Source organism: Panulirus ornatus, chromosome 46, assembly GCF_036320965.1.
Source record: "Panulirus ornatus isolate Po-2019 chromosome 46, ASM3632096v1, whole genome shotgun sequence".
NCBI lineage: Eukaryota > Metazoa > Arthropoda > Malacostraca > Decapoda > Palinuridae > Panulirus > Panulirus ornatus.
The window spans coordinates 34,899,579-34,926,809 of record NC_092269.1 but is presented as its reverse complement, the minus strand read 5'-3'; the positions used below and the strand labels follow the sequence as shown (position 1 = coordinate 34,926,809).

Sequence of the window (27,231 nt, the reverse complement as noted above, 5' to 3'; positions counted from 1 at the left end):
AGGGATGCAAGTGGACAACTACTGAAGTGCAGACTCGCAACAGGGCCATCACTAACCCTCCTGGTACTCAGTAGGGTAGATACCAGCAAAGTACCTCCCAGGTCGTAAGCTGCCTACCATATACTACCTACCGAGCCATAAAAGCCACTTACGACTCCTTCTGTTTCTCTAAGTATTTCTCACTTGCATTCTTTAAAACAAATGTGTGAACCACACTTCCTCTACCACTTCCAAAATTCCATTTTTCTTCTGCATTCTGATGCTTTGTACATGCCCTCTCCCTCTGAATCACCACTTTCCTGTGCAACTCACCAGGTACACTTAACAAACTTACACAACAAACTTACACCTCTGAACTCACCTTTGTCGTCTTTGCCTTTATACAGTGGCACTATACATGCATTTCACCAGTCTTCAGGCATTCACCACTATCTATACATACTTTAAAATTCTTACTAAGTCATCAAGAATGCAGTCACCCCCCTTTCTTGTGAAATTAATCTGCAGTACTATCCTTTCCAGCCACCATGTTGTATATCATTTCACACAAGGCTTTCACTTCCTCTTCTCTTATCACCAAACCAGTTGCCACGCCTCTTGCTTTGTATACCTCCTTAACCAACACCCAACATCTGCCACTCTATCATCAATATGTTCAACAATCTTTCAAAGTACTCACTCTATCACCATCACCTTTTCACCTCATCACTACCTGTCATCAATTCCCCATTTCCCCCCTTCACCAGTGTTCTCATTTGTTCTTTCGCTTTTCTCACTGATTTAACCTCCCTCCAGAACATCATTATAGTCTCCCCTGATTTTGCTGGATACTAAGTCACACTAGCTCTCATTTGTCCTCTTTTTCAACTCTTGCACCTTACTATTGACCTTCCTCTGCTTTCTCTAGTACATCTCTTAACCTATGTACTTTGTAAGTACTAGCAACTTAATTTTTTCATCCCACCACTTGCTACCCTTTCTCACCTGGCCACCTCTCTCCTTTACTCACACATGCCAGTTTTGCTTCCCTAAATGCCTTGCTTTTCTCACCCACTCCCCTAGTTTTGTTTACTCTTATTTCGTATGTGACCTTACACCTCCAACATAATACATCCTTTATATCATAGTTCATTGATGAACCAACATTTTATTTTCATCAAATGACTGTGCCTCTCACCTTTTTGTTGCCATTTATCAACGTTTACATTATGGTTCATTGTCAGTAGAACTCATTATTTTGCTCATTTGCTGAAAGAAAGAACGTTTATTGATATCTTGCAAGAATTAGAGGCCATAACTGCAAGATGTCAAAAACAGATAAGGTTAACTCATATGGGGAGTGTGAATGAGTGTGTTGGGGGTTAGTAGCTGAGGCTTGTTGAAAAAAGGTCTAAACAACTCTGATAAACAGTGTCAGTGGAAACTTTAATGGCACAAACTTTGAAGAAGCTTCAAGAGCTGGCCAAAATGTACCAGGTTAAATTGTATGGACACCAGTTACGTTAAGATGCATTTAGGAAATATTGGAAATTCTAGGTACAATATCTTTCTAGTTAAAAGTCAGGTAATAAGATTTTCATTTACTTACCATCATTATTAATGTATTCAGTAACCATCTTCTGTTTACCTCTGACTATTGTAATGTATTTTGCAGAAATTAGATAGTATGATTGTCTGTCTGTTATAATTTGCATTAATAGGATAATAGATATGCCATTCTAACAGTGTACAGCAAATTGTTACAAAGCTCCTAAGTTAGTTAGCAGATATCTAATTGCTTGGGTCTTCTTCAGTAAGAGCATGTTTTGCTGATGGCTTGGATAGCTTTTTATATGTATTAACTGTTTTCAGTCATACTGAAATATATTAAACTTTTATCTAATGAATTCCCTTTTGTATCATTGCTTGTAAAGTAGTCAAATTGTACACAACTAAACTCACGTATTACAAGAAAATGCTTTTGCATAGTGTTTCTATTTGTATTTTCATTGTTCATAGGTAAGGGGCCTCTTTCTGACTTTATAATCTGTGCCCCAGTAATGGGTCTCTTTCTGATTTGTATGCATGATTGAAGATTTTTGCATTTTCTCATGATTATTAGACTTTGCCTCCATTGCTGAAGAAAAAGGCAGTTTCTGCTCTACCAAGAAGTTTTCATCCATGTCTTTGAGTTATGATAGTCATGAGATTTCACTGAAATTTTTGAAAAAGGTTTCATGAAAAGTGAGAATTTGAAGGATAACCAGTGTTGCCAGGAAAAAAAATAATGCAGCCTTTGGTGGCCCTAAGAGTAGCCCTCTAGGCCAATGTTCATCACTTAAAACTTTGCCAAGATTCAGAAGTACCCTCATGAATCCCACAATTTTTGCTATAGATGGATACTAGAAACTACTGTGTTAAATGAAATTCAGTTTAATTGTGGAATTTATTGAAGGCCAGACAGGATTGTACCTAAACAACAACCTGTATCCTTCAGGAAATGCTGGTTGCCATGTTTATATCATATGTGATTACGAGAGTAATTTGAAGCATTAAAAAGAGAAGTGATTGGGTTTGCCAGAACCCAGAAATATGTTTAGATATACTGGAATTGGAGTGCGTGCCATCCAGATTTTCTAATCTCAGCTCAAGTGAGCCTATAGAACAGTGATACAAATTAAGAAAAGATTTGTAGCAGGCCAGAGAAAAACTGAATTATTCTATCTTCCCTCACCAGATTGGTCTCCCAGACACTGAAATATGTCTTACATACCAATATAGTAAAGTGAACTGAAAATATTTATTTTTCTTATGAAACAATATAACATCATATAAGAATGATAGTCTGCAACTTAACAAGGGAGAAATAAAAGAAACTTTTAGTGGGAACACATCGGTAAAATATGATATGAAGATAGTGAAAGAAAAGTGGACGTCAGCTTATAAGATTATGCAAAATAAACCCCAATAACACAGTGCATACTGTCCAAATTTTCTGAGATGTATTCATATAAGCTAGAAGAACAATGTTTGCTATGAGACAGAAAAGATTTGTAGCCAATCAAGAATGGAATTTAGTAGGATGCCATAGTTCTTTTGCCAGATCGTTCTCCCAAAGTGAAACATGTCTAAAATACCAAAATGATAAAGTGAAAAATCTGTCCTTCTTTAGTGATAGAAGAACTCATACAGTGACATTTATAACAACCAGGAAACAAGCAGTGTAATTCTTCACCTACCCTTGGAGAATTAAAAAACGTGGTTGGAGTGAATTGGTTAGATGGTTTAAAAATGTGACAAAAGAAAGATGGCCATTAGCACGTAAGATTAGCCATATATACCAGAATGATGCAGTGTATACCAACCAGACTACTAATATATGTTCAAATGAGCTGATGGGAGAGTGTTTGATATAAAACAAGAAAATATTTGTGATCAGTCAAAGAAAAAAATCAATTATTTTGTATTAGTGCTCTTGCTAGATTGGTCTTCCAAACACTATTTCTTAAATACCAAAATGATAAACTGATAAAAGTATTTTTTCTTATGAAATGAAAGAACATCACATGAGAATAATAAGACAGAAACAAGTGCCAAATTTGATAAAGTTATTTAAATCTCAACATCACACCGGAAGTGTGACTTATGCTGCACTAAAGCTTGCTGAGATATTTTGATTCTGTAGTCAGAATACCTGGTTAAGATTATGCAGTGATGAGTTTTATAGTGGGGTTTTAGAGGAATTTTATATAATCCAGCTTCCTGTAATCATTACCTGTGAAATTAAAAGTTCCCTTTTTTGCTTGATGTGGATTATTAAGTATGATACATGTAAATTTTATAAGATAGAATATTAAAATATTAAAACAGTTAAATTTTGTAGATTTTATAAGGTAGAATGTTTTGATATTAAAACAGTTTAATTTTATTGATTTCATTCTAGGAAATACTGAATGAAGAGTTCATGTACAGAATAGGGTTTGTGATTTCTTAACTTGTAATTAGTTGATTTTAGAATATCCATGTTGCTTTCTTTCTTTTGGTGCATGATTTTTTTCTACAGAAATTAATAGGGGAGATTATACAGGCCATCAACATTTAAAAGCCCTTCTGTGGATGTTTGCATTGCCCAGAAGACAAGGACTTACTGAAACACCATTTAGTTTTGATTTGTTTAATATTACTTCACACTTTCTGTATACCATAGTTCCTAATTGCTTAGCTTAATGGGAAGGTTATACACACTTGATAATGCTGGTTTTGAAGAGAAACTTAACTAAAGAGCTTTTTCCAGTGAAAGCAGACTGTACTAACCAATTTTTTCTCTTCTCTTTCACGTCTGCCTTGTGTTAACTACTACAGTAACAGTCAGTGAGTATGACATTATAGCTACCATTTTTCATACTTCACAAGAAAGTAGTTGAGCATATTTTTAAACTGGCACCAACGTTGCTTAAAAAGTTATCATAGGTTTATTAGTGTCCAGTTGCATAATGTAATAAAGACTGGGTTTTGCATTTATGGTTGATTGAATTAATGTACAGACCTGCCACATAATCTTTTTTTTTTTTACTTTGTAAAATCACTGTGCTAGTAAATGTAGTGTAGCTGTACTATAATTTAAACTTTAAAGATTAATGATTGTCCAAGTGGTTGATGTTAAAGTATAAGAGTCCATCATATGCACAATACTTCTAGAAGATAGTCAAAAGTGATAATGCATGTTATGCAAAATGAGTGAATGGCAAATTCATGTTTACCAGATGTTGTATTTTCAGATTAAGATACGAGCACCGTTAGCAAAGGCAGAATCCTTTTTCAGCAAAGAACCCAGAATCAAGAATGATGAATAAACCATACAAGCATGTGGAGGAAATTCTGCATAATCATTTTTTTGTGTGGGATTGACATATTTGGATATAAATGCTTAGAAACACTGATTTGCAAGAGGCTGCTCTTGGCTGAAAGTTTTGAATCATATTAAAATCTGTGGCATTCAGGTTGACCAGCGATTTAGTCAAAATGCATTTAATGTCTCAAAGACAAGTGGGTTGCAAATATCTGAACGTGCATTATGTGCTTTGTGTATAAAGTGTGAATCTCTTTATCTTCATACAAGAACTATGTGTTTAACATATTTTATAATGACTTTAGTGATGAAGTGTATATTATGTGCACTGTTATATGCAAGATCAGCACCATTACTCTATGTAGAACATTTGTTTTGATTCAGAGTGTATTAACACAGTTGTTTTAGAATTCACCTATTTTACTTAATGAATTACATGCCATCCATATATTTTAAGTTAATTCATAATTTATTTATACCATTGATTTAAGTTACTATAGATAATTTTTTATCAGATTGGCTATGCATCATGATGTCCCCAACTGATCTTTTAATTTTTTTTTTGTTTTTGTTTGTTTTTGTTGCACACACTTCATAGGGGCTTAATCACTAGTCTATGTAGTTTTCGTCAGAGGGCTTGCTGCCATAGCATGTACTCCCATACTTGACACAGAGTTCTGTTTTACAGACCTAATGCCATACCTAACTGTTGTTGACAGAATTATTCAATATTAGCTGAAAGATAAATAGAATGGTTAACTTTTTAACTAGATCATGCAATTAAAAATACGATCTTAGATATGAATGTACATATGGTTGTAATCATGTGTGCATCGTCGCATAAAGAGGATTTTGAATGGGGCCCCTTGCTGAAAGTGGATGTTAGGATTTCCAGGTAAGTATGAATATGACATATAAATAAGATTGAAGGCAAAATTGTCTTCAGAATGTATAGGGGAGAAATTTCACTCCATTAGATAGAATATACTTGGTAGTGCTTTCAGGCCATGTACTTATCCATATATAGTACATTGATTTATATTTTTCTATATTAAAAGTATTAAAAGGAAAACAGGCACTGTTTATACTTTTTATAGGGATTTCAGAGATGTAGAGCTCGTATGAGTAATTTTAATAGGCAGCTCTTTATTTAAAGTACAGTTCGGCCATATTTTTTTTGGCCTAAATTTGTGGTTCTTCAGTTGCATGCATATTTAAAGTAGATTGTACATATTGAATTAAAGTTCCATATGCAACTGTTGAAGAATCCAGATGGGTGATGGAATGATATATGGCCAATGTACTGAATTTTCATAGATATCATGTGTAAAAATATGTCAGTCATCCTACATGGCAGGTTAATTTAATTTTAATTGCAGTTTCCTTTTTCTAGCAATTTTCAGTTCTTATTTGTAACAAATACTTGGTACATCTCTATGGAGAGTAGAGGTATATATATTTCTTTTATTAGAAAGGACATCTGTTAGATAAGGACATTCTTCTTATCCACATTCTGTATGCTATGGTAAGGTTTACAAAATAATCCTCATTTTGTATATTATCGTCTGCTTAAATTATTTTGTAGTAACCCCTTGTTATGTATTAAATGAGTTGTAACTTCAGTTCAATTTACTCTTAAGTCTGCAGTATCACTTATGGTGGTGGTTAGATAATCAGTTTGGGAGCCAAAAAGAATGTAAAAAAAGGTGGGCATTAATCTTGTTATTCTTATTCTTTTTATAACTTTGGTAAAACCAGTGACCAGGCTACTTCCTCAGTCTTTAACTGATTTTAATTTTGGGAATGATATTGTGTTAATCACTTTAGGAGATATGATACTGGAAAATTATATTATTAAGATTAACTGCTCATAAAACATGTTATGTGAATACTTAAATAATTTTCAGGATTTGGAAATTATGTTATTCTCAATATAATGGGCTAAGTTCTATTTTCATGGCAACTTAGTAATTCATAAGATAAGAGGAGTCACAAGCATAGCTCTCTAAATATTGTAGATGTGACTTAACAGTTAATGAATGTATAATACACTGCCCCTTCTTAATATACAGTACTGCAGAGCTGACAACATTCCAAGAATATTTTATATACTAGTATACTCTTTTGTGTCTGTTTATACTTCAATCAGTCAATATCGTCATTATTTTTGCAACTCTTCCATGTAATCATTGTAAATTTATTTGTCATAGGCCAGCTGTTACTACATGAGGGATAAGATTTTAGGGATTTGTTTATCATAAGTTGTTGCTGACTTACATAGTTTACTTATGGATTGTGTTTTAAATGTTTATGCCAGATACAGTTAAAACTTATTTTGAGGTAGCTTCATTGTCCCAAGTTTGTAATGTACCCAAAACATACCTTTGGCATTAACAGGCCTCCACTTTATATAAATTATGGATTTTTTTCCATTTAACCTTTTCATGAACTACCGAATGGTAGAATTGATGACGTTGCTGGCATGTTCCTCTATAATTCAGTATTTCACATTTGCTGTTTGACTATTTGACTACATGACTATCTGCTGAATTTACAAAATTGAAACATTAATGTCTTATTATAAGTTGCCTTTGGTCACTCATCTTATAGTTTCTAGAACATGATTTTGTTTTAGTAAAAAATGTTGTGTAGTCATGCAGGGTAAATGTGATATTTATATGATGACTGATTTTCTTTACCTGGAGGCTCTATTGTTGATATGCTGTGTGTTGACCTTAATTGCTGCTGTTTTGGATCTCAAGAATATTTCATACAATAGCCTATTACGTAGTTCAGTTGTTGCCTTCTATTTCTACCAGGTCAATAAATATTACATCTGTTACAAGTTTTTTGGTTTTCACTTTCCAAGTAATATGTATATATATGTATATTTTTTTTCTGTAGAGATGGGGGAGAAAGAATACTTCTCACACATTCAAAACAGACACCTGATCCATGCATCCTCTACCACCCCTGAAACCACATAGATCCTCCTTAGTCTGATGCTCTGTGTGTGCCCCCTCTCTCCCTTACAACTTACCAGATACACTCGCCAAAATTATGCCTCTGTAATTTGAATGTTCACTTTTGTATCCCTTGCCTTAATACAATGGCACTACTTATTCTCGTGTTCCTCACTTTGAAAATCATAACTAATCAACAATACAGTCACCCATGTTCACTAGAAGTTCAACTGCTTTGCCAAACTTCATCATATGCAAGGGTTTCATCATCACTTCTCATGTATCAAACCACGTGCCATGACTCCTTTGCCTTGCATACCTTTCACATCAAAAACCCCTTCCTCTGTCAACTTGTCATGAAAAACATTTAACAGTTTTTCAAAGTACTCACTCCATCTCTTAGTCTCCTTATATCTGCATATTACCACTTTCCTATCCGTACATTTTATTAATGCTCCATTTGCTCTCTTGTTTTTCTCGTACTATTAACATCCTTCCTAAATATTTTCTTATTCTCGCAGAAGTCTGCTGATACTTGCTCAACCCAGCTCTTGTTTACTCTCTTTTTCAGCCCCTGCACCCACCTCTTGACCTCTTACCACTTTTTCTTATATATTTCCCAGTTACTCACAACCCTTTCAGCAAGTGATACCCACTTAACTCTCTTCTCTCTTTCACAAACAACTTTGTCATCCCACCACTCGTCACCCTTTATTAGAAGCCCATCACCTCCCTTCTGCATACCACACACTTCTTTCTTTTTTCCGTTTACCTACTATATTATACGTGAAAGCCAAATAAACATACAAAATATGTATTTTATTCGTTTTAATATATATAAAACAAGATATAATTACAAACAATATCTAACATTTGTCAACAAATCATAAATAACAAATAACATCATAAGAGTATGAATGATTTTAATAAATATGTATAGGTAGGACCGGATTAAGATCAAAAGGTGGCTTATGCCAGATTTACTATTATCACACATTTGAAATTGCCTTATTCATTACAGATCTGAAATATGTCTGCTTGAACCCACTGAAGGCCCATTTAAGTACAATAACATTTTTCAATAGAACTACGTGTATTGGTGTATCAGAGACAACAATAATAGGCAAAACCTGCTAATTGGATTTGCTATTGTCTTGGGGTCCTACTTTTAGCGTATTTGGTGCAATGGGAAATCCAGCCCTGCACACAAACTGAACAATACATGGATACCATTTTGGCCAACATAAATACAATAAATTAAACCATAAATATAAAAAATTTTCTTTAAATACGACATGGTATGGTGAAGCATTATTTGAAGAAATACAAAAATTCTTTTTGCAGGGTAAAGATAAGTTACTGAAAAGTTAAGAATTATTTTTCCTCGGAATTGCAGAAGTTAGAGAGGTCCACCCACCTTCCTCTTCAGTAATACGACAAACTTTATTTGATTACCAAAATAAACAAAATGAATAGCTCTGTATTTGTATGATTGTGATATTTGAAAGACGTGATTTATTAAAGTAAATGTTCTTCAGAAAAGGATTTGTGAAAGAGGTGATTTCCCCATAATGTCTGAAATTAACTATGATTTACACTTTTTTGTAGGTTTACTTGCTATTTTTTGCAATAATTTAGGTCTGCTTTACAAGCTGTTTTACTCTATATTAGATTAATATTTTTACAATCTGCATAATGTTTGACTTAGCTGTACAACTGAGTTATTGTTACTCAACTGTAACAATACCTCAGTATTTCATTTAGGTTGATTTTTTTTTTTTTTTTTTTTTTTTTTTGATAATAGTTATGATTTGTCATTTTGGAGATTACATGTGAAAAATGTCCATCTAATCTTTGTTCACAATGAATAAAAGCCTATGTTACTGGGCATTTATCTGAGGTATTCATAGATTATGACAGTTTTCTAAAGGACAGGTAAATTAGCACAAAGGAGAGTTTGTGCAGGATAGTCATAGCAGAAATCAGAGTGAGTTAAGTGGTTTCATATGATATTGCATGAACTGGAGTTTGTGCTGCATAAGCACCAAGTACAGTAAAGAGCATATGAAGAATTTCATCTCAGAAATTATTTCTTCCCATCAGAACTTTTGGAAATCTTGAATTATAAAGTGTAATTATTATATTTTTGCTGATGGAATACATTGAGTATCACTCCTTTCCAGATGCCAGTGTTGTATAAGGAAAGGAGTATACATAGAAGCACTCACGTAAGTTTACAGACAATAATAGTACTGGAGGAATGATTTGTTTCCATTATTCTATTAGATAATTTTTAATACTGAAGGTGGGTGCAATCTTAATCCTACAGCTTACTTCAGACATAACTATCTACAACTACACTTGTTTTGGTGTTATGGGTTCCCCCTTTATGGAGATTATGAGAGTCTGCAGTAGAGACTGAGATGGAGCCAGAGGCAGATCCTGATACAGAGACTCCTGAACCTTTATTGAAGAGGGAACCTAGATTTAAGCCACTGCTAAGAACAGGTTTCTGGATGGAGGGTACAGGCACACTGAAGGTGCCATGGTGCTGTTGTGTATCAGACTCATCCTTCAGTGGAATAAGAGCAGCCACCCCAGCTCCTAACTTGGTGGGGATTGAATGGAGATTAAACTGGTTTGCCAGTGACTGAGACATCTCCAGACCAAAGGTCTTCACGGCATTAGACACCTGCGGATGAACACTACTCAGTGAAATTTACTTTAACTACCTCTCTTAAGAAGAAAAAAGAAATCAGTGATCAGCCAATTCAAAATAATCAAAAGGAGTTGTGTCAGTTTGAAAGTAAACGGAGGAAGAATCAGCTAATAATATGAAAAAAAATATTTCCTATAGAAATAAAGCAATTTAGCAATCAAGAGTGAAGAGAAAATTTCAGTCAAAACGAAAATTAAAGAAAAAGGGTGTCATCATGGAAAGAATTTACAGATAGCGAGCCTCTGTGTAAGTAAAACAATTACTGATGCATTAGTAATTTCATATGTAGATGTTTCAGAATCTAAACATAAAGTGTTATTGAACATGGCAGGAACTGAAGATATAAGCAAAGTGACTTTTGCAAAAGATCTAAAGAAATTGGTGTGGATCTAAACGGCAGTTAGGCATACAGATAAGATTTTATACATTCCAGCAGGGATATCGAAAGACAGAGATGAACTCTGTGTAGTGCTAATACAACAAATTGTACATCATCTTCCCAGCTTTTGCAGGAAATGTGGAATGTAGTATGTAAGAGGAACAATCTTCTCCAGAGTGTAGACTGTTGAGTAGGAAAACATGGGTGTCAAGCTGAGGAAATACAAATTAAGGCCAGTGGTTATCTGCAGCACTATAACACCTGTATACAAAAAGCAAAGGCATGCAAAGTGTTTAAACTGGAAAGAGGAAATAATATGATAAATTTTCCTTATATAAAAGTGATGTGGCATTTTTCTAGGACATAAAATTTATTATAACAAGCATTTTAGATCATAATGCCTCAGCATAAAATAGAAATAGACAAAAATAAAATATGTCAGTAGAAGACATTACTAGACTGAACAACATGGATCATGACTGCAATCTTTTGGGTATACAAATTGGAATGATTTCAAAGATGGAGATATAAATGTAAATGCAACAATTAAGCCAAAGAGTGAAAGTATCAATACCAACTAAAAAGAAAAATAGTGTAATTTGAAAAATGCCAAGACAGAAAATAGAATGGAAACGAGAATAGATTAGCAGTAAAGAAATGAGAGAAAAGCTTGATGAAAAAATAGGTGTTGACAAATAACATATAATGCATGAAAAGAAAGCACAGCATTGAAAATTACCCAAAATTAATATTCTCATCTATGAACAGAAGTTAGAAATTTGAGACAACTTTTTAAAGCAGAAAAAAGATTTGAAGATGACTCTATCAGTATAAGTATGTTAACTGATCATTATTGGTCAGGTTTCAGCACAAAGAAAGAAAGAAATGAAAGTTTTCATCATTATTATGAGAATGCAATTATAGGTATCACATATCAATATAAATTAGGCAAAATATCAACTTAAAAGGGAACTCGGCACTAGAGCTGCAAAGAATTCCAGGCGTTTTCCTTAAAAGAGGTAAAATTGACATGAGCAAAACCCATTATATTAATGCTAGACAAAATGACATATATTCACAAACTGTATAATATTGTAATTATCTTACACATGATCATGAGCTCCAATGTACATTCACAGTGCCTTTGCATTCTTTCATTTAGGTACAAAGAAATTATCATATCTCAAGCATTTGCATACCAAGTCTTCCATTTGTTTTCCTTATACCTAATTAAATGTTTCTTACATGTGCTACTATATGATCTCATGAGATTATAAATGTATATTCATCTCTTCATACTTGCATATTCACTATATTCATGACTTTTTTTGTTAGCAAATAAGTATGTTCTCCTCACTTGATGATCATATAGTTTTGATCAGGTCAGTCAGTATATGCCCTCTCCATGTCAATAACCCATCTCATCATCCTTTCATGTTTTACTTGGGTAAATAAAGATTTTATCTACTCATTCTTACCTTGCTTATGCCTCTCCCAATGTGTTTGATAAACTCAGGGTAGCGTAGCACCATCACTTCTGACGTGGTAGGCGAAGACACCGGCTGATGTGCTGGCGGCACCTGGATTGGTTCCTCCACAATTGGTGCCTGTGTTGGGATAAAAGCACTGAACTGAGGCAGCAGGTTGCTCAGACTGACTTGAGGCTTGAAGAGAGTAAACTGAGGTACAGGTTTGGTCAGAGTGGCTTGGGGTTTGAGGGTGCTAAGATGCTGTGTGGGGCTGCTCTGGCTGACCTGAGGCTTGAGGTTACTATGGCTGATCTGAGGTGTAGCCACACTTAAAGACGAAGGGCTCCAGCTCCATGTGGGAAGTATACCTTTGATCCAGCTCCACACTGATGGGGATGTTGGAATGCTGACAGGCACTTCCACTGTCTCCGGCTTCTGTATGGCAAGGATCGGGACCTGTATCAGGGGCTTTTCAGGAACAGCCAGTATTGGAGCCTGGGGAGAAATAGAGGGATGGCTTTAGCTGAGTCTGGTGTGAAATTAGTGATTTCATTGCAGTCCTCAGATAGAAAAGTGTCTTTATAGGGAATAGTATAGCTTTCTCACGGATTAGATTGAATGAGGTGGCCTTAGTAGGGTCTGAAATGAATATGATTGATATAATGAGGTCTGGGGTGGTTATTGCTTTGATAGTTGTTTAGGATAAATACTGTGGCTTTAATGGGGTCTTAGGTGAATAGGGTTTATGGGAAAAGAGTTGTCTTAAGAGGTTTCAGAGAAATGAGAATAATCTTCATGGACCTATGGTAAAAGACTGGTTTTGTTGGTGTTTGGGCTTTACTGAAGGCAGGGAACAAAGTTTCTGGAGACAAGATAGTTTGGTTTATTTGAGTCAGAGGGGAGAAATGATTTCTTGAGTCTAGGGAGTTGACAGTGGCTTTGGGAAGTTCTAAGGAAAGGTAGGCTATTTTACTAAGCTTTACTAAGAGAAGAGTGGATCTGATGGCAGAGAGGGATCTAGGAAGAAAGAACTAGCTTCAAAAGGATTCTGGAGAGAACCAGTAGTGTAATGGGTCAGGTTGGAAAAAGATGGCTTCACAAGGATTTGCTGGGAAAGTGTTTTCTTCTTTTAAGTAGTCTAATGAAAGAGAAGGCAGTATCCACCTTACAACACTCCAAACTTTGCAGCATTTTGAACTGAGTTTAGTTGTGTTCTTTGTCACAGGTCATGATGGAACTGACAGCATTATGATGTTGAAACACAGCCATCTACTTGTAAACATCTGCACTTCTCCACTGGCAGGGCAACTTGAGGCAAGAGCTAGAAGGTTGAAAAGAAAATGTTATTGGAGAAGGAGGGTAAGTGATTTAGTTAGTCAGTTGGTCATAATGGCAAGTCAGTAGATCGTTAAGGAGTTAGTAGGTTAGTAGGTAATGATGTTAGAAGACCATGATGTAAGTCAGTAGTTCATGATATGAGTCACCAGGTCATGATGTAAGGCAGCAGGTCATAATAGTAAGTCAGTAGGTGTGATGGTATGTTAGGTCATAATGGTAAGTCAGTAGGTCATGAAAGTCAGGTCATAGAAGTATGTCGGTATAATAGTCAGTCAAGACGTCATAAGGGTAAGTCGGAAGTTCTGAATGATAAGTCAGTGAGTCATACTGGTGTGTCAGCAGATCATAATGGTAAGTCAGTAGGTCATATTGGTAAGTTAAAACACATGAGCTAACAATACACCGTAAGAAGATACGCAGTAAACTTTGACTTCATTTTGTTCCACAACGATTAATATGTTGTGACCTTCTGTTGAATGAAGTATATTCAGTACCTTCTAAACGACCTTCATGTGTGTCTTACTAAATTATATGGCTCCCTGGAGCCCCATTGGTTACATCTGTAGTTAATCAGTTATAGAACAATCCTCATGTGTGTGACGATCTATGTCTATTCATACGACAATATCGGTTTGTCTCCTACACACGACACATGCACACGGCTCACATTATGGCCCGTGAGGTCGCCCTTATCACCAGGCAATTTTACTTCAAAGTTGCCCGAGGCTGCAATGTGCGCTGAGTCCTGCTGGTCCTTCAAGACCTTGGATGGCTTTTTCTTGCGACTTTTGACCTTGTCACTCCGTCTGCGTCCCTCCTCGTGCAGCTCCTCCTCAGGCTCCATCCCGGCTGTAGGTCAAGTCAGGTCAGGTCAGGTCAGATCAGCGTGAGGATTGAACTTTGATTAAGATTTATGTTGCACTTGTAGTAGGTAAGCATATTCAAGTATAAATGTTCATGCTGGGAAAGTAGGTAATTTTCAAATTTTTTATAAAGAATATTACTTTCCACAACATAATTCTCGACTAAAAACATCAATCTACAGATCTGATGGTAGTACAATGTAAAGTTAGCTCTAACTTATCATACTATACATCCAATTACATTGCTATTAAGATAAAATTCTGAAATTGCATTTTACTAGAGGAGAGGGTAATTAGATGTTGCTAAGTGCGTAGTTGTACATAACAGATGGTCTGAAAGAAGCATACTGGCTAGAGAGAGTCTCCGTCAACAGATGGACACTGACCTGGGTTCACATCAGGATGCTGCCCCAGGGTAAGGTCCCGAAGCCAGCCGAGGTCCCGGCCTTCGTCAGTGGTAGGAGCACTTTGGACGGCTAGCGCCGCCAACGCCACAAGTGGCAACAACAGCAACATCCGCCGGTCCTGCCGATGACAACCTTTCATTATTGTTGGTAATGTAATGTGAAAAGTTAATACTGATGGCATATACAATGTACGGGTAAACAAATCACCTTCATGGGTCATTTAAGATATATACTTATATTGATTTGAACGGTAGCTGTAACTATTCATCGAGAGTCATTTTCGTATAAGCCAGACCTTTTAGTTATTGGTGGTATTACTGTATATACAACCCAGACTGGGAACTGCAATATGTAGTTTACCGTTCTAACGATTCCAAGAATCGATTCAACACAAAACTGACAATGGAATATACAGTAAATGAAATGAAAGGATGATAAACACAACCCAGCTAGAACGTTGAATGTTGATAGATGATGAGCGGTATGGGTGGCAATGGACAGAGAATTAGATTTATCGTTCACTTGAGCAATATTTTTGACCATAGGGATGTTGAACGTCAAGATGGTGTAGCAGTAATGTATGGGCATTGAATACCAACTGAAGATATGAAAACGGCATTATTTGCACACGTCTAGTCTCCAGCTGTTCTTTGTAGCATATCGAAACTAGGAAAGATTCTTAGCAACGATTAAAACATCTAGAAAAGTCAAATTTTTTCCAAATATTATCTTGTTCTGATCGACCCACTGCGCCTTCAAATGAGCTCGACACACTACAGAGTTGTAGTATGGGTGACTGTAAAACTTACCTACCATAGATGACCTTTATTACGCGTGCAAAAACTTGAACCTGCTCAGTGTGATGACCTAGAGTTGAACAGAGCTACGATTTCACCCTACGTAGAGTCGTGACAATAGTCTGCCAGGAGGCAGGTCCGCGATGTGGTTATATCCGTAATTATGATCTGTATAGGGCGACTGAGCGCTGTGCTGCGATTAGCACATGTGTAATGTACCACCACAATTATTGTCTAGTATTAAGTCCATAGTCTGTGTAGTACGAAATTTGTTATCACATATAAATTGTCTTAAATTACAATTTGTAATCTATGAGCAGCCATGCCTACAACCTCCTATGCAGAGCTTCTGGAAGTGACACGCTGCGTTCGGAAGTGTGATGGGAAATGTCAGGTATTTGTTTTACGAAGTTAGTTTTGCAAATAATTATAAATAAAATGTGTCACGTTTCGTGGCTTAATGAGCAAAAAAGTTGATGGACGTTGTGTAAAACAAGCTCACATACATTCGAAACATTTTTGTATACATGTAATACATTTGACGAACCAGTAAACACTTTTTCATAAAACATTTGTTCTGTATCTTGAGAATAACCCACAATATTTTATTTTATGAAGTTTAGATAGAAATTTCATGGCGCTCTGTGCTCATTGACGGGTGGAAATGGCACTATACTGTTTAGACAACTTTTCCTTCTTTACAGAAGTATTCTTGTAGATTTTTTTTACAAGTCACTAATGACAAAATCTTGTATAGATTAATTAGTTAGACTTTCTATGCTCGCAAGATCATGTCAATCCTATAAATCCGATGATTGGGTAGCAGGGTAGCAAGTCTACCTCAGGGAGGTGGGCGTCCCTGCCCATGGCCAGCCCGCGGGAAGGGGGTTGGATAAGATTACTCCCCAAATGTTACTTTTTTTTTTTTTCTTTTTTGCACAGGCAGCTGAGGCCCTAGTCAAGGCCATCCCGTTCCTGGCACTACCTCGCTGACGCGGGAAATGGCGATCAAGTATACTCTATACATATATATATATCCCTGAGGATAGGGGAGAAAGAATACTTCCCACGTATTCACTGCGTGTCGTAGAAGGCGACTAAAAGGGGAGGAACGGGGGGCTGGAAATCCTCCCCTCCCGTTTCGCATGTTCCAAAAGATGGAACGGAGAGGTGGGCCAAGTGAGGATATACCCTCTAAGGCTCACTCCTCTGTTCTTAACGCTACCTCGCTAACGCGGGATAAGGCGAATATGTATGGGGGAATATATATATATATATATATATATATATATATATATATATATATATATATATATATATATATATATATATATATGAATGAGGCGTATCTCCAGAAAGACAATCTAGATACAGTGCTGAAGCTGTGTCATCCGTGCTGTCCTACTGACCTGGTTCAGGTGGCTGGTCACACAACCAGCCCAGCTGGCCTTCTAAACGGTCGCGCCCCCGGCATCAACAGAGAGGACAATGACCAGGTAAGCTGCTCACCACACCACCTTATGTAACGTTAGGCTACCCGCTTTTTGTAGCGGTGCCCTCACCGCAGGTGATTATGTTTGCGTTCTGCGATCATATGCCTCCTAATCACAACTTTGTAACCTTTGTATGATATCTATATTTGCTGTTTCCTTCTTCAGTTTAATCCATTTATACATTGTTATATAGTAAAGATACTTCTGTACATCTTTTATAACAGTTTTCTTTCATTTCATGTTATGGCTTCCGGATGTTCAATCCCAATATCTTCCGAACAACTGCTTACTGTCAGCTTCATCAGCCTGGTTGATAAATGAAGGTTGTGATCAGATGACCCCGAATTCTTCTCTGATGGTGGGTAGATTTAAGGCTTCTAAGCCTTTCCCTGCAACTAGCTTTCTTATTTCCGGTATTATCGTTGTTACCACCCTATGCATCTTTTCTGTTTGCTCTTATGCTTCCGTAGGTACATTGACCACACTTGATAATCACATTCTAGTTTTGCCCTTATACAGGCTCTGAAAAGCTTGCTGAATGTTTCCAAGTCCATGACCCTGAATGCAGTTCTAATGTTCGTGAACAGACCGTTGGTTTCATTAACTGTTCTCCTGAGGTGGAATTCTGATGGCAGGTTAGGGGTGATGTCGACTCCCAAGTCATCCTCTCGTGCATCTTATTTCCCGCTTCATGATATTCTTAGTGGGGCCTTTTTTCCTGTGACCCATCCTTGTTTCTTTACACTACTCAGGTTGAACTTCATCGACTGTGCGTCATATCAATTATCCACAATCAGGCCCCACATATTAGGGCCAATTATTAGCACGTTCCTCTCTGTACATGGATCAGACTGAACTGATTCATTATATGGGAATTACTGGTAACGTTGAGGTGCGAACATCTCCTTCCAGTTGTTAAAATATAGGTGGCCCTTAAGCTGAAGTCTTCTGTCTTAAAGAATTGACCTTTCCCAACTCACAGTGATGTGTATAGTGTCCATAAAACACCTCCACAAACACTAGTTAGTGACACACGGAGTGAAGCTGCCATGTTCTGCCCCAGACGGGCCAAATCCCTGATTACAGTAAGGAAGAAGAAAGCATTTGCAATTTATTCAGTAGAGTCTAACCCTGGCATATAGTGGTGAAGAAACTCCCCCAGTTTCCTATAGGACAGTCAAACATTCATGTTATACAAAAGAGCAGACAAGATCCTCTTGAACTTTCCCATATTTGATTACAAGACCGACCATCCAGTTGCAGTCTGGAAAAACAATCAACGAACAAAAAGATCACGTTCACTTTCGTTTTTTTAAAGAAAATTCAGTTTTTCGAAGACCAAAAAGTATAATTTTACCGCCAGAATGTCGTCTTTTCGTAGACTACGGTGGAAAAACGGAAGCATCTCACTACTTGCCAGCAGATCGTACTCCCCACAACTAACACAAACAAGTAAAAGCTTTAACGATGTCGACCTTCGTCTGCGGCTCTTGTTCCACGCAGGTCAACACACACACACACACACACACGGTGCTTAGGGGAAACGGGGTCGCCAGTCGACCCACTGACATCATTGCCAGTGGATCGAATACTTCACTCGAGTTAACTGCCTTAGATCGGTCAACTGTTTGAGGAAGGGGTGACTGCCTCAGACACGTCGTCTAACGCGGGTCGCTTGCCTTCAACAAGTCGCCATCCCCAAGAAGGTCAGCTACTAGAACAGGTCTGGTGGCTAGCTGGCCAGGCATGCACGAACGTACCGTCACCCGGAAGTAACGACTAGGGTACCCGGATATTGTACCTGACTAAGGCACAGCAGGGTGCTCATTGTGAGTACCGTTTGGACGGATATTGTAGCTTAGCTAAGGTACGCTAGAACGCTCAGGTACAGCTGATGTCAGTGCCTTTTCGAAGGATGTTATATTAAGACAAAATGTAGTCTTATTGGATTTGGGTAAATAGATATTATTATCGCCTTACCTTGGATTCGTTCCACAGCCATTCAGATCACTCGTGGAATATATATTGACAGATTAGTTCCTTGACTATGTATGGTAGAACACTTAGGATTAGGCTAATCAATTTAGGGATGCTTAACCCCAATATATATATATATATATATATATATATATATATATATATATATATATATATATATATATATATATACGAATAAAGTGCATATAAACGCGCACCTTCATGCAACATACAAATCTCCAACAGCCAGGATCGAACCCGGGACCCCTGTGCCGTCCAAAAATGCTTTCATGAAATCCAGTGAATGAATTGTTTATTCGCCACCATTATTTTTTTCCCCTCTTCCAATTCTTGACTGTCTTCCTTACAGAGATTAACTTTAGAAAGCTCAGTTACTCGGGAGGGAAGATTAACCCCCCACGAAGTTCAGATGTTCAGAAGAACAGTTTCCACCGCATAAGGGCGTATGCAAGAACGGCAGACTTCACTAATAAAACGCGCAAGACCACTGTTTCGAGAACCGCAGGACAGCTCTAAGGGGTAGAGAAGACTGCTACTGTGCTTGGGAGGACTGGACAGCGGAGCGCAGAGCACCGTCTTACCGATACAGAACACCATGCTAGGTTGCAGCACTCGGTTCCGGGCCACAAGAACACCGACTACCGCTCTCGGCAGAGAACACCTTATCATTAGCACGTAAGGCAATTTAGGGTACTTTAAGAGCACCCGCCTCAGGAGCACAGAGCACCAGATACCCTCCACCAGTCATAGAGCATCACCTTAAGGACCTTGGAACAGAACACCAGGAGCGGAGAACACTACACACCATCTCAGAGCACTGAGCACCAAGGGAGCGATGAACATCATCGCATATCCAGCCCAGAACGCCTACTACAATCCATCGTCACTGACCACCATCGCAGGAGCACGGAACACAGTCTCATGAGCACTGAACACAGGTTTCAGTAGCATGCCACATACGGAACACGGAGTATCTCGGAACACTCCACGCCATTCTTGGAGTTCCGACCAACAACCCGTGTCGTTGAACTCTCCTCGATCGCAGGGCACTCCAGTGCCCTTGACACGCTTCCCAGAGCACGGAACACCCTCTGGGAGACACAGATCACAGACTACGATCGCAGACCACCGCCAACGACTCACCCCAATACAGATCCACATGGTAGTCCAAGAGAGAAAACCTGGGTTGAGTAGTTCACACCTGCGTTTCGCCAAGAAAACAGCAACTGCCCGGCTGATCCACCTCTTATATATAGCCTCGTCCACTACACCCCTCCCTCCCTCCTCCCCCACCGACTAACACCACACACACACACACGCCGGCTCCAGCTCCACCTCCCGTGACGAACCTGTTTCCAGCCCCAGCGTTCCGGAACCAAATTACTACTTTATTATGACGAGAGGCTCAGGGGTGTGCGCGTGATGATGAATTTCATCCCGACCTGCTGTGAGGGAGGTGCTTCCGCCGCCCCGACTGCCATCTGTCAAAATGTCTTGTAGGCAGTTCCCATGTGATGCTGATGTATCATATGGTTAGCGGTTTACCTTAGCATCTGTTGCTCATTTGATGCCGATGTCGTATATGATCAGCTTTTTACTTTAGCATATGTTACTCGTTCGTAGCCTGTATTCTCATGCTAAAAGGTTAACATATGATGATAGTGTAAGAACCATGAATACACAATAGTGCTTAACGTAATGACTAATAAATTTACAATACAATTAAGGACAGCAAGTGTAAAACTCACCAGGAAAAAAAATCATCACATCCTTTGATTATCAGGATCAAAAGTGATTTACTTAACAATCCTATGTAAATATAATGCATTATTTTCTTTACATAGGTCTCAAAATTTGTCATTTTCTAGTCATTCTACCACAAAGAAGTCTAACTGAAGGATATTTTTCTCACAGGCCAAACCTGACTTGGACACACACAGGCCAGAATCTGACTTGAGTACGGCTGTCACATAGACCAGAACATGACCTGGGCACGACGGACACCCAGGCCAGAATGTGACCTGGACACGGCTACCACACAGGACGTCAGACGACACGAATGGCAAGTAGTTTAAATGGAGATAGGGTTAGGGATGTAGGGATAAGGGAGTGGTATAGTAAGAGGTGGTAGGGGAGGAACAGTGATGGAAGGAGAGGGGAGTGTGAGCGTAAGAGGAGAAAGTATGATGTAGGGAGATGGGACTCATCATATGGCACACCTGGTATAAAGGAACTCTGATGAGCATCCTAGCAAGTACTCAGGATCGTCCATTTCTCTCGTTTCTTAACTGTTAATCGATCGAGTCTGGGCTCATCTGGAGGTGATGGTTGAGACGACGCGTCTAACGCTTGCTTACGGCCATCAACCTCCACCTTCAACTTTCTCTACTTTTTTTTTTACAGTTTTTTCTCGTTCATTCATAGCGACAATCTCTTGAATCGATCGTGCGAACCAGAATCTTGAAAACAAAGAATGCACCGGTTATCGTGGAAATGTTATAGTGCTAATAACGGGTCGAATTTCAACGGTATAATTCGCCAGACAGTGAGTTAACTCCAGTCGTGCTAATATCCACACACCTGTGGCTTGCCAGGACAGATGTAGCTGACGGTAAATGCAGTGGTCATAGTCGAACAAAAAGTCATTTGTCCATTACATTATGGACTTTTATTAAATGTGTAGATTTATGTTGTATACGATATACATTATTTTTAATGGGAATCATTCATGGTTTTTTTTGTCAAGAGAAAACCTTCAAGCCTGAAAATCGTAAGTTTGAGGAACTTGTTCCACCAGCTGAAGGAGTGTCATTTCGTCAGCTGCCCTCCAGGAGATAGGAAGTGAATAACTAGAGAAAAAGACAGTGGCCGGGAGAGGAGCAGCAAGACCAGCACGTCGCAGAAAGAAAGTTCCCGTGGCCTGGCCGGCGAGTTTTTATCCTCAGTTGACCCAATCGAAAGCGAACCTGCAGCCTGCTGACCCCGAACACAGCCGAACGAAAAAAAAAAAAAAATGCCTAACTCTTGAGTGACGCTTTGTGACTAAACAACTTCGAGAATCCGTGAGAGTATCGCTGAGTGAAGTATCCGCCCTGGTGCTTTATGGTCATAACGACACACTACTGTAGACGGGTGTCCATATCAGCTAGGCTTGAACCTATCGTCTGACGCAGAGCCAGATGGATTTATTTGCAGGTCTTTGCCATTTGAACGTTAAACTTTAGACTCTGGCTTTTGTTAAAGCTTGCTTTCCCCATGACTTGGAGGCAGGTAGTTGAAGTATGAGATCGCAACCTTAAAACTACCGCCAGGAGTGTGGTATGATTTTACTACCCCCGCGGGTCCAACAGATCTGGCTGGGGAAAAGTTCTAATCACATTATTTGTGAAAAAAATGCAAGTGGACTTTAAGCTTTCATTTACTTTATGATATGAAACAAAAGAAAATGTAAGCGGAAGTGGTAAAAGAAAAGAAGGAAGAGTGGATATTAAAGAAATATTACTCTTATGAACATAAAGACTAATTATAATAATGATTAAAAGTTTACTGAATAAACTGTGCCAAGGGCAGAAATTGAAGGGAAAAATATACTTATGATAAACAGAAAAAGTGTAGACAGGGAGTGATGTGTTATTCTTTACACATATGTGAGGTTGATATACGATTACTGATGACGCTCTCAGTGTTGGGAGTGGAACTATTTATAGCGGTTTGCAGGGCCTCGATGCGGTTACAGTGCCGAACTGCAACTTAGGGATAAAGGACCTCAGGTAGCAGCGGGTGACGGTGGCGAAGATGGTATTACAGCTTGTTTTTGAGCTCTGGTTTTTACGTCGGAGGCTCCAGTCAGGGACATAAGTCCACATCAAGGCTGGGTCCTAATTGAAATAAAGAGAGGATTATAAAAGGAAAAAAGAGACGGGAAAGTATTTACGAATTTTGGAAAAAATGAAAAATCTGTCTTTTAAAACATGAGAGGTCATAGTTACTGGGAAAAACATAAGAAGACAGAGAGTTCCCAAGCTTCGAGGTGTAGGGAAAGAAGCATTTATCAAACCGGCCCACCCTTGAGCTCCCTACAGTCACGCAGTAATTATGTGACGTAGCAGCTTGCCGAGTGTTGTGAGGTTCAGCTAGTGTTGGGGGGCACACAAGCAGCCAGCTCTCGGGAGCAAAAACCAAAGTAATACCTATAGAAGAGGGAAAGTAAATCAACATTGCAGCGTAGGGCAAAATGGTCAAGTTTGGAAGTCAGCCTGGGAGAGTTTATAGGTCGGATCACTTTCTACTCAACTCGGTCAAGTAAGGATCCAGAGCTAGAACCACTCCATGTGGGAAGGTAGCTGCCCTCCATACAAGGACGAATCAGTCCTTTGTTTGAACGGAGCATCTATGCAGAAGAAAAGAAGTTTCGACATCTAAACAGTACTCCCAGTTTCTTAGAGGCAGACTTGGCTATTTCTGTAATGGATATTGGATGAGGTCCAGATGGTAGTTAGAGAGTTGGGAGAACCAGTTTTGCGAACTTCCCTTGATAACTGGTGACGTGGGATCGAGAATGATCCCGATCGTATGGTTTTTCCTGTACCTTAATATGCCCACGTCTCTGAATGCATTATATTGCCACTCCACCCCAGCAGCAGATCAACCCTGAACTTTTCTCTTCACAGTATCAGTTGTTTCGTATTATGTTCAAAAACCAGATTTATTTATTTTTTTGGCGTAAAGATTCATTTTCTCAAGGATGGATCATTTATCTTGCGCTACTTTTGCCTTATCATAATACCTTTATAATACCAAAAATTCCAGTTCCAAAATGTTTTTTCGACTTATTTGAATCCAGTGTTTGAAAACTTGGATTGAAGCAATGACGTGTATGTTCATATACAAGTTTTCGATTTACCTTCTGAAAGAAGCTAATGTGAACAGGATTGTAAAATTTGATGCATTCTCGTCTGTCAGCTGGAGAAAATCTTCTAACGTGGCTGTTGAGAAAAAAAGAAAAAAAGAAGATGAAGTTTGAGGGAGATTCAGCAAGAAGTGTCTGGACTTCCGCAAGAGCAGCGAAGTGTACGAGTGTCCGTTGATAATAATCGCGCACGACGCACCGTTCACGAGGAAGTAATAAACAGCTGCTGAACTGACCTCAAACTTGTTGTCAACTGCCACTTCGGTATGTCAATTGCTCCACACGACCAACAAAGAACTTTGTCATACTTTACATTCTTTCGCACGCTTGAATGTATCCCTGCGCTGCCTTTCATCTGGTAAACGTTTCCGTTTTCGCTCTGCTACTGAAAGTCTAGTATATAATCGACACACCGGAGATGGCATGTAGAGACGTAGCCTGGCGAGAATAGTCAGCTTTATATATATATATATATATATATATATATATATATATATATATATATATATATATATATATATATATATATGATCGACAAGAACGCAGGCACTGCCTTCCTGACACCATTACCTGAATTTTCATCACAGATTTCACTAAATTAGGGAGTTCTGGCGAAGAACGTTATGACGATGACATGCAGCGGGTGTCGTGCACGGAGCGGCTGCCAGTATTCACCCTCACCATTATGAGGATGACCGTAATGATAGCTGAAACAGCATGACTTCTCCCACCACTAGTATTACTCTCGCTTTGATAATGATAATATTGACAGTGAACAATAGTAATAATGATTATTATTGCGTCACTGATAATGGTAAAAGTATATGATGTTACTAATGGCTTGGATAGAAATGATAAGATTAAGTAGAGGATGAAATACAGAGAAATGAGGAAAATGTTGAAAAACTACAACAACAAGTACGTACAAGGAAGTGAAACTACGAAGAGAAAGACGAACAACGAGACAAACAATAAGGAGGTATAGTTGAGCCAAGACCTCTGGTCACATGACATTGCATTTCAATAAGTAATACGTGCAACGAGAACAGTTTTCTCAAGTGTTTCCTGTGCTATACTGTTAAGTTTTCCTTGTGCTATACTCTCAGGTGTTACAAGTGCTATATTACCAAGTGTTCTTAGTGCTATGTTGTCGTGCTATATTGCAGGTGCTCTAAGTGTACTATCAAGTGCTCATTTTCTTCTCTTTTTTGTCTACGAGGCAAACTAAATTGTTTGGTGGTTGCGATCCTCGGTGTGTGATACTGAAGTAGGAACTTACGGAAGTTGTTGTATGTGTTCAAGGCTAATGTTACGGTGAAAGACCTACCTTCTCCTTCCAAGGTAGATCCGCCTTGTCCAAGATGATCTAGCTCGTCCAGGGAAGACCTGCCTTGTCCAAGGATGACCTGCCTTGTCCAAGGATGACCTGTGTCGTCCGACGATGATCTGTCTCGTTTGAGGAGGGCTCGCGCGCACACACCTCGTCCAAGTCTCGGTCGGCTAGGACGTGTGTTAGTGACGCTCTCGGGCTGCTTAAGGGTCAGCAAGTCGACCTGAACTCTCTCTCTCTCTCTCTCTCTCTCTCTCTCTCTCTCTCTCTCTCTCTCTCTCTCTCTCCTTCATAATTGCATTACATGTGGCTGGACCTACCAGTCATCACACAAGAATGTCTATCTCCAATCAATCTGATTGTGATAAGGAAATACATACTAGATAACTTCACCAGTGAACTAGTGAACCAGCAACTCTCACAGCGAGAGTCTCTCGAGGGGATTATGTCGGAGCTGCGGTCGCCTCGGTTGTAAACAACATGACGCTGTCATATTCTTCGCCACTCCGATCGTTGTAGTTGTGACCCAGCGACACCATGACATATACCATCCCTAGCATCATACTGACCGATGACCGACGTCCCTCATCACAGTCACTTTGGTTCGAGCCAGCACTCGTACAGACACAAGAACTGTCCGACACCTGCGCAGTGCTGTGAATGTCATAAACAATCCATGAAGAAGCGCATAGCAACGCAAGCAAATAGCATAGTGTTCCCCACAGATTGTGTGTGAACTACTTTATTACTGTAACGCAACCAACGTAGAATATTCATCACTTAATGTTCATCTTTAAATATTACATGTCAACACAGTATTGTCGCTTTTCAACAACTGTGTAACTTTATATTACTTGACATGTTCGCCGTGAATTACTTAATGCATGTCAACACAAGACTACTGCAGTTCAACCAGTATACAACTTTATATCACCTGGTGTTCACCATTAAATGATATATGTCAACACAATCCTGCTGCAGTTAAAACCAATGTGTAAATTTATATCACTTAATTTTTAACTAATCACCACTAAATGTATAATGTATAAAGAATATATTTTGTTCTGTAAAACGTTTGTAAAATGTAAACAGACTTCACTCATGTTCTTATCCAAGCTTATAAGTGTTCAGCCCTTCCTTCATGTTAAGCTGTTTTGTGATTAATTAACTAGTTACTATTATGACCCCCCAATTATGTAATTCCTCAACTGTATTTGCAGCCTAATGGCTGCCTGGATTCAATAGACGGGTTTTTTTTATTTGCTTTATTTATTCATTTAGTTTTCGTTAGGACATTTTCCTATGGCACTTTCCTGTAACCGACTACAACACAAAACGTAATGCGAGATCGAATCCCGACGACCTACCAGTCGCTGACCTCCTTCATGAGTGGTTCCTCGTCCACCCACGGCGGCGGCCACCCTGCAGGAAGCGTCCTCACCTCACAGCTCGGTACAAAGCGTGTTTATGATGTGTCACCGTAGGTGGACGCGCCACTTGGTGCCATCCTGGTGACCGTGCAGACAAGGAGAGACGCCAGACTCGGCCACTGTCCGGACGATAACAGGGAACTGATGTCGATGAGCCGCCCCTGAGGAGGCTTCACTTCACACTAGAGGTCACTCCAAAGGTACATTAAGAATCTCGAAGGTGCAGGAAACGCCAAGGAATACCTGTTCACCGGTTCCAAGCAGCTGTCCTAGAGATTTGTGTCCTGACGTTCTTCATAGGATCGTGT

General features: G+C 38.7%; 2 protein-coding genes across 6 annotated transcripts in view; one reads left to right on the top strand and one right to left on the bottom strand.

Annotated features, from left to right (window-relative positions):
• l(2)gl (LLGL domain-containing protein l(2)gl) overlaps positions 1-7,674 on the top strand; it is a 124,377-nt gene extending 116,703 nt beyond the window's left edge. For 3 of the 4 annotated variants that reach the window (XM_071689067.1, XM_071689066.1, XM_071689064.1), the window contains one exon: positions 4,758-7,674. Coding sequence is in view for 3 of the 4 variants with exons in the window: in XM_071689064.1 (XP_071545165.1) it covers positions 4,758-4,832 (75 nt within the window). In the remaining variant the exon portion in view is untranslated. The other variant, XM_071689065.1, reaches the window with a different exon arrangement.
• LOC139763222 (uncharacterized) lies at positions 6,322-25,729 on the bottom strand. Of its 2 annotated transcripts, none has more exons than XM_071689078.1 (5): positions 25,491-25,729; positions 14,946-15,084; positions 14,364-14,545; positions 12,368-12,853; positions 6,322-10,483 (listed from the first exon to the last, which is right to left on the bottom strand). In XM_071689078.1, exons 2-5 carry the CDS (start codon positions 15,073-15,075, stop codon positions 10,127-10,129), a joined length of 1,155 nt encoding a protein of 384 aa, XP_071545179.1. In that variant the 5' UTR covers positions 15,076-15,084; positions 25,491-25,729; the 3' UTR covers positions 6,322-10,126. The 2 variants fall into 2 exon arrangements, with proteins under 2 accessions (XP_071545179.1, XP_071545178.1); XM_071689077.1 differs by lacking the exon at positions 25,491-25,729 and adding an exon at positions 20,398-20,505.
• Between the last annotated feature and the right edge of the window lie 1,502 nt (positions 25,730-27,231).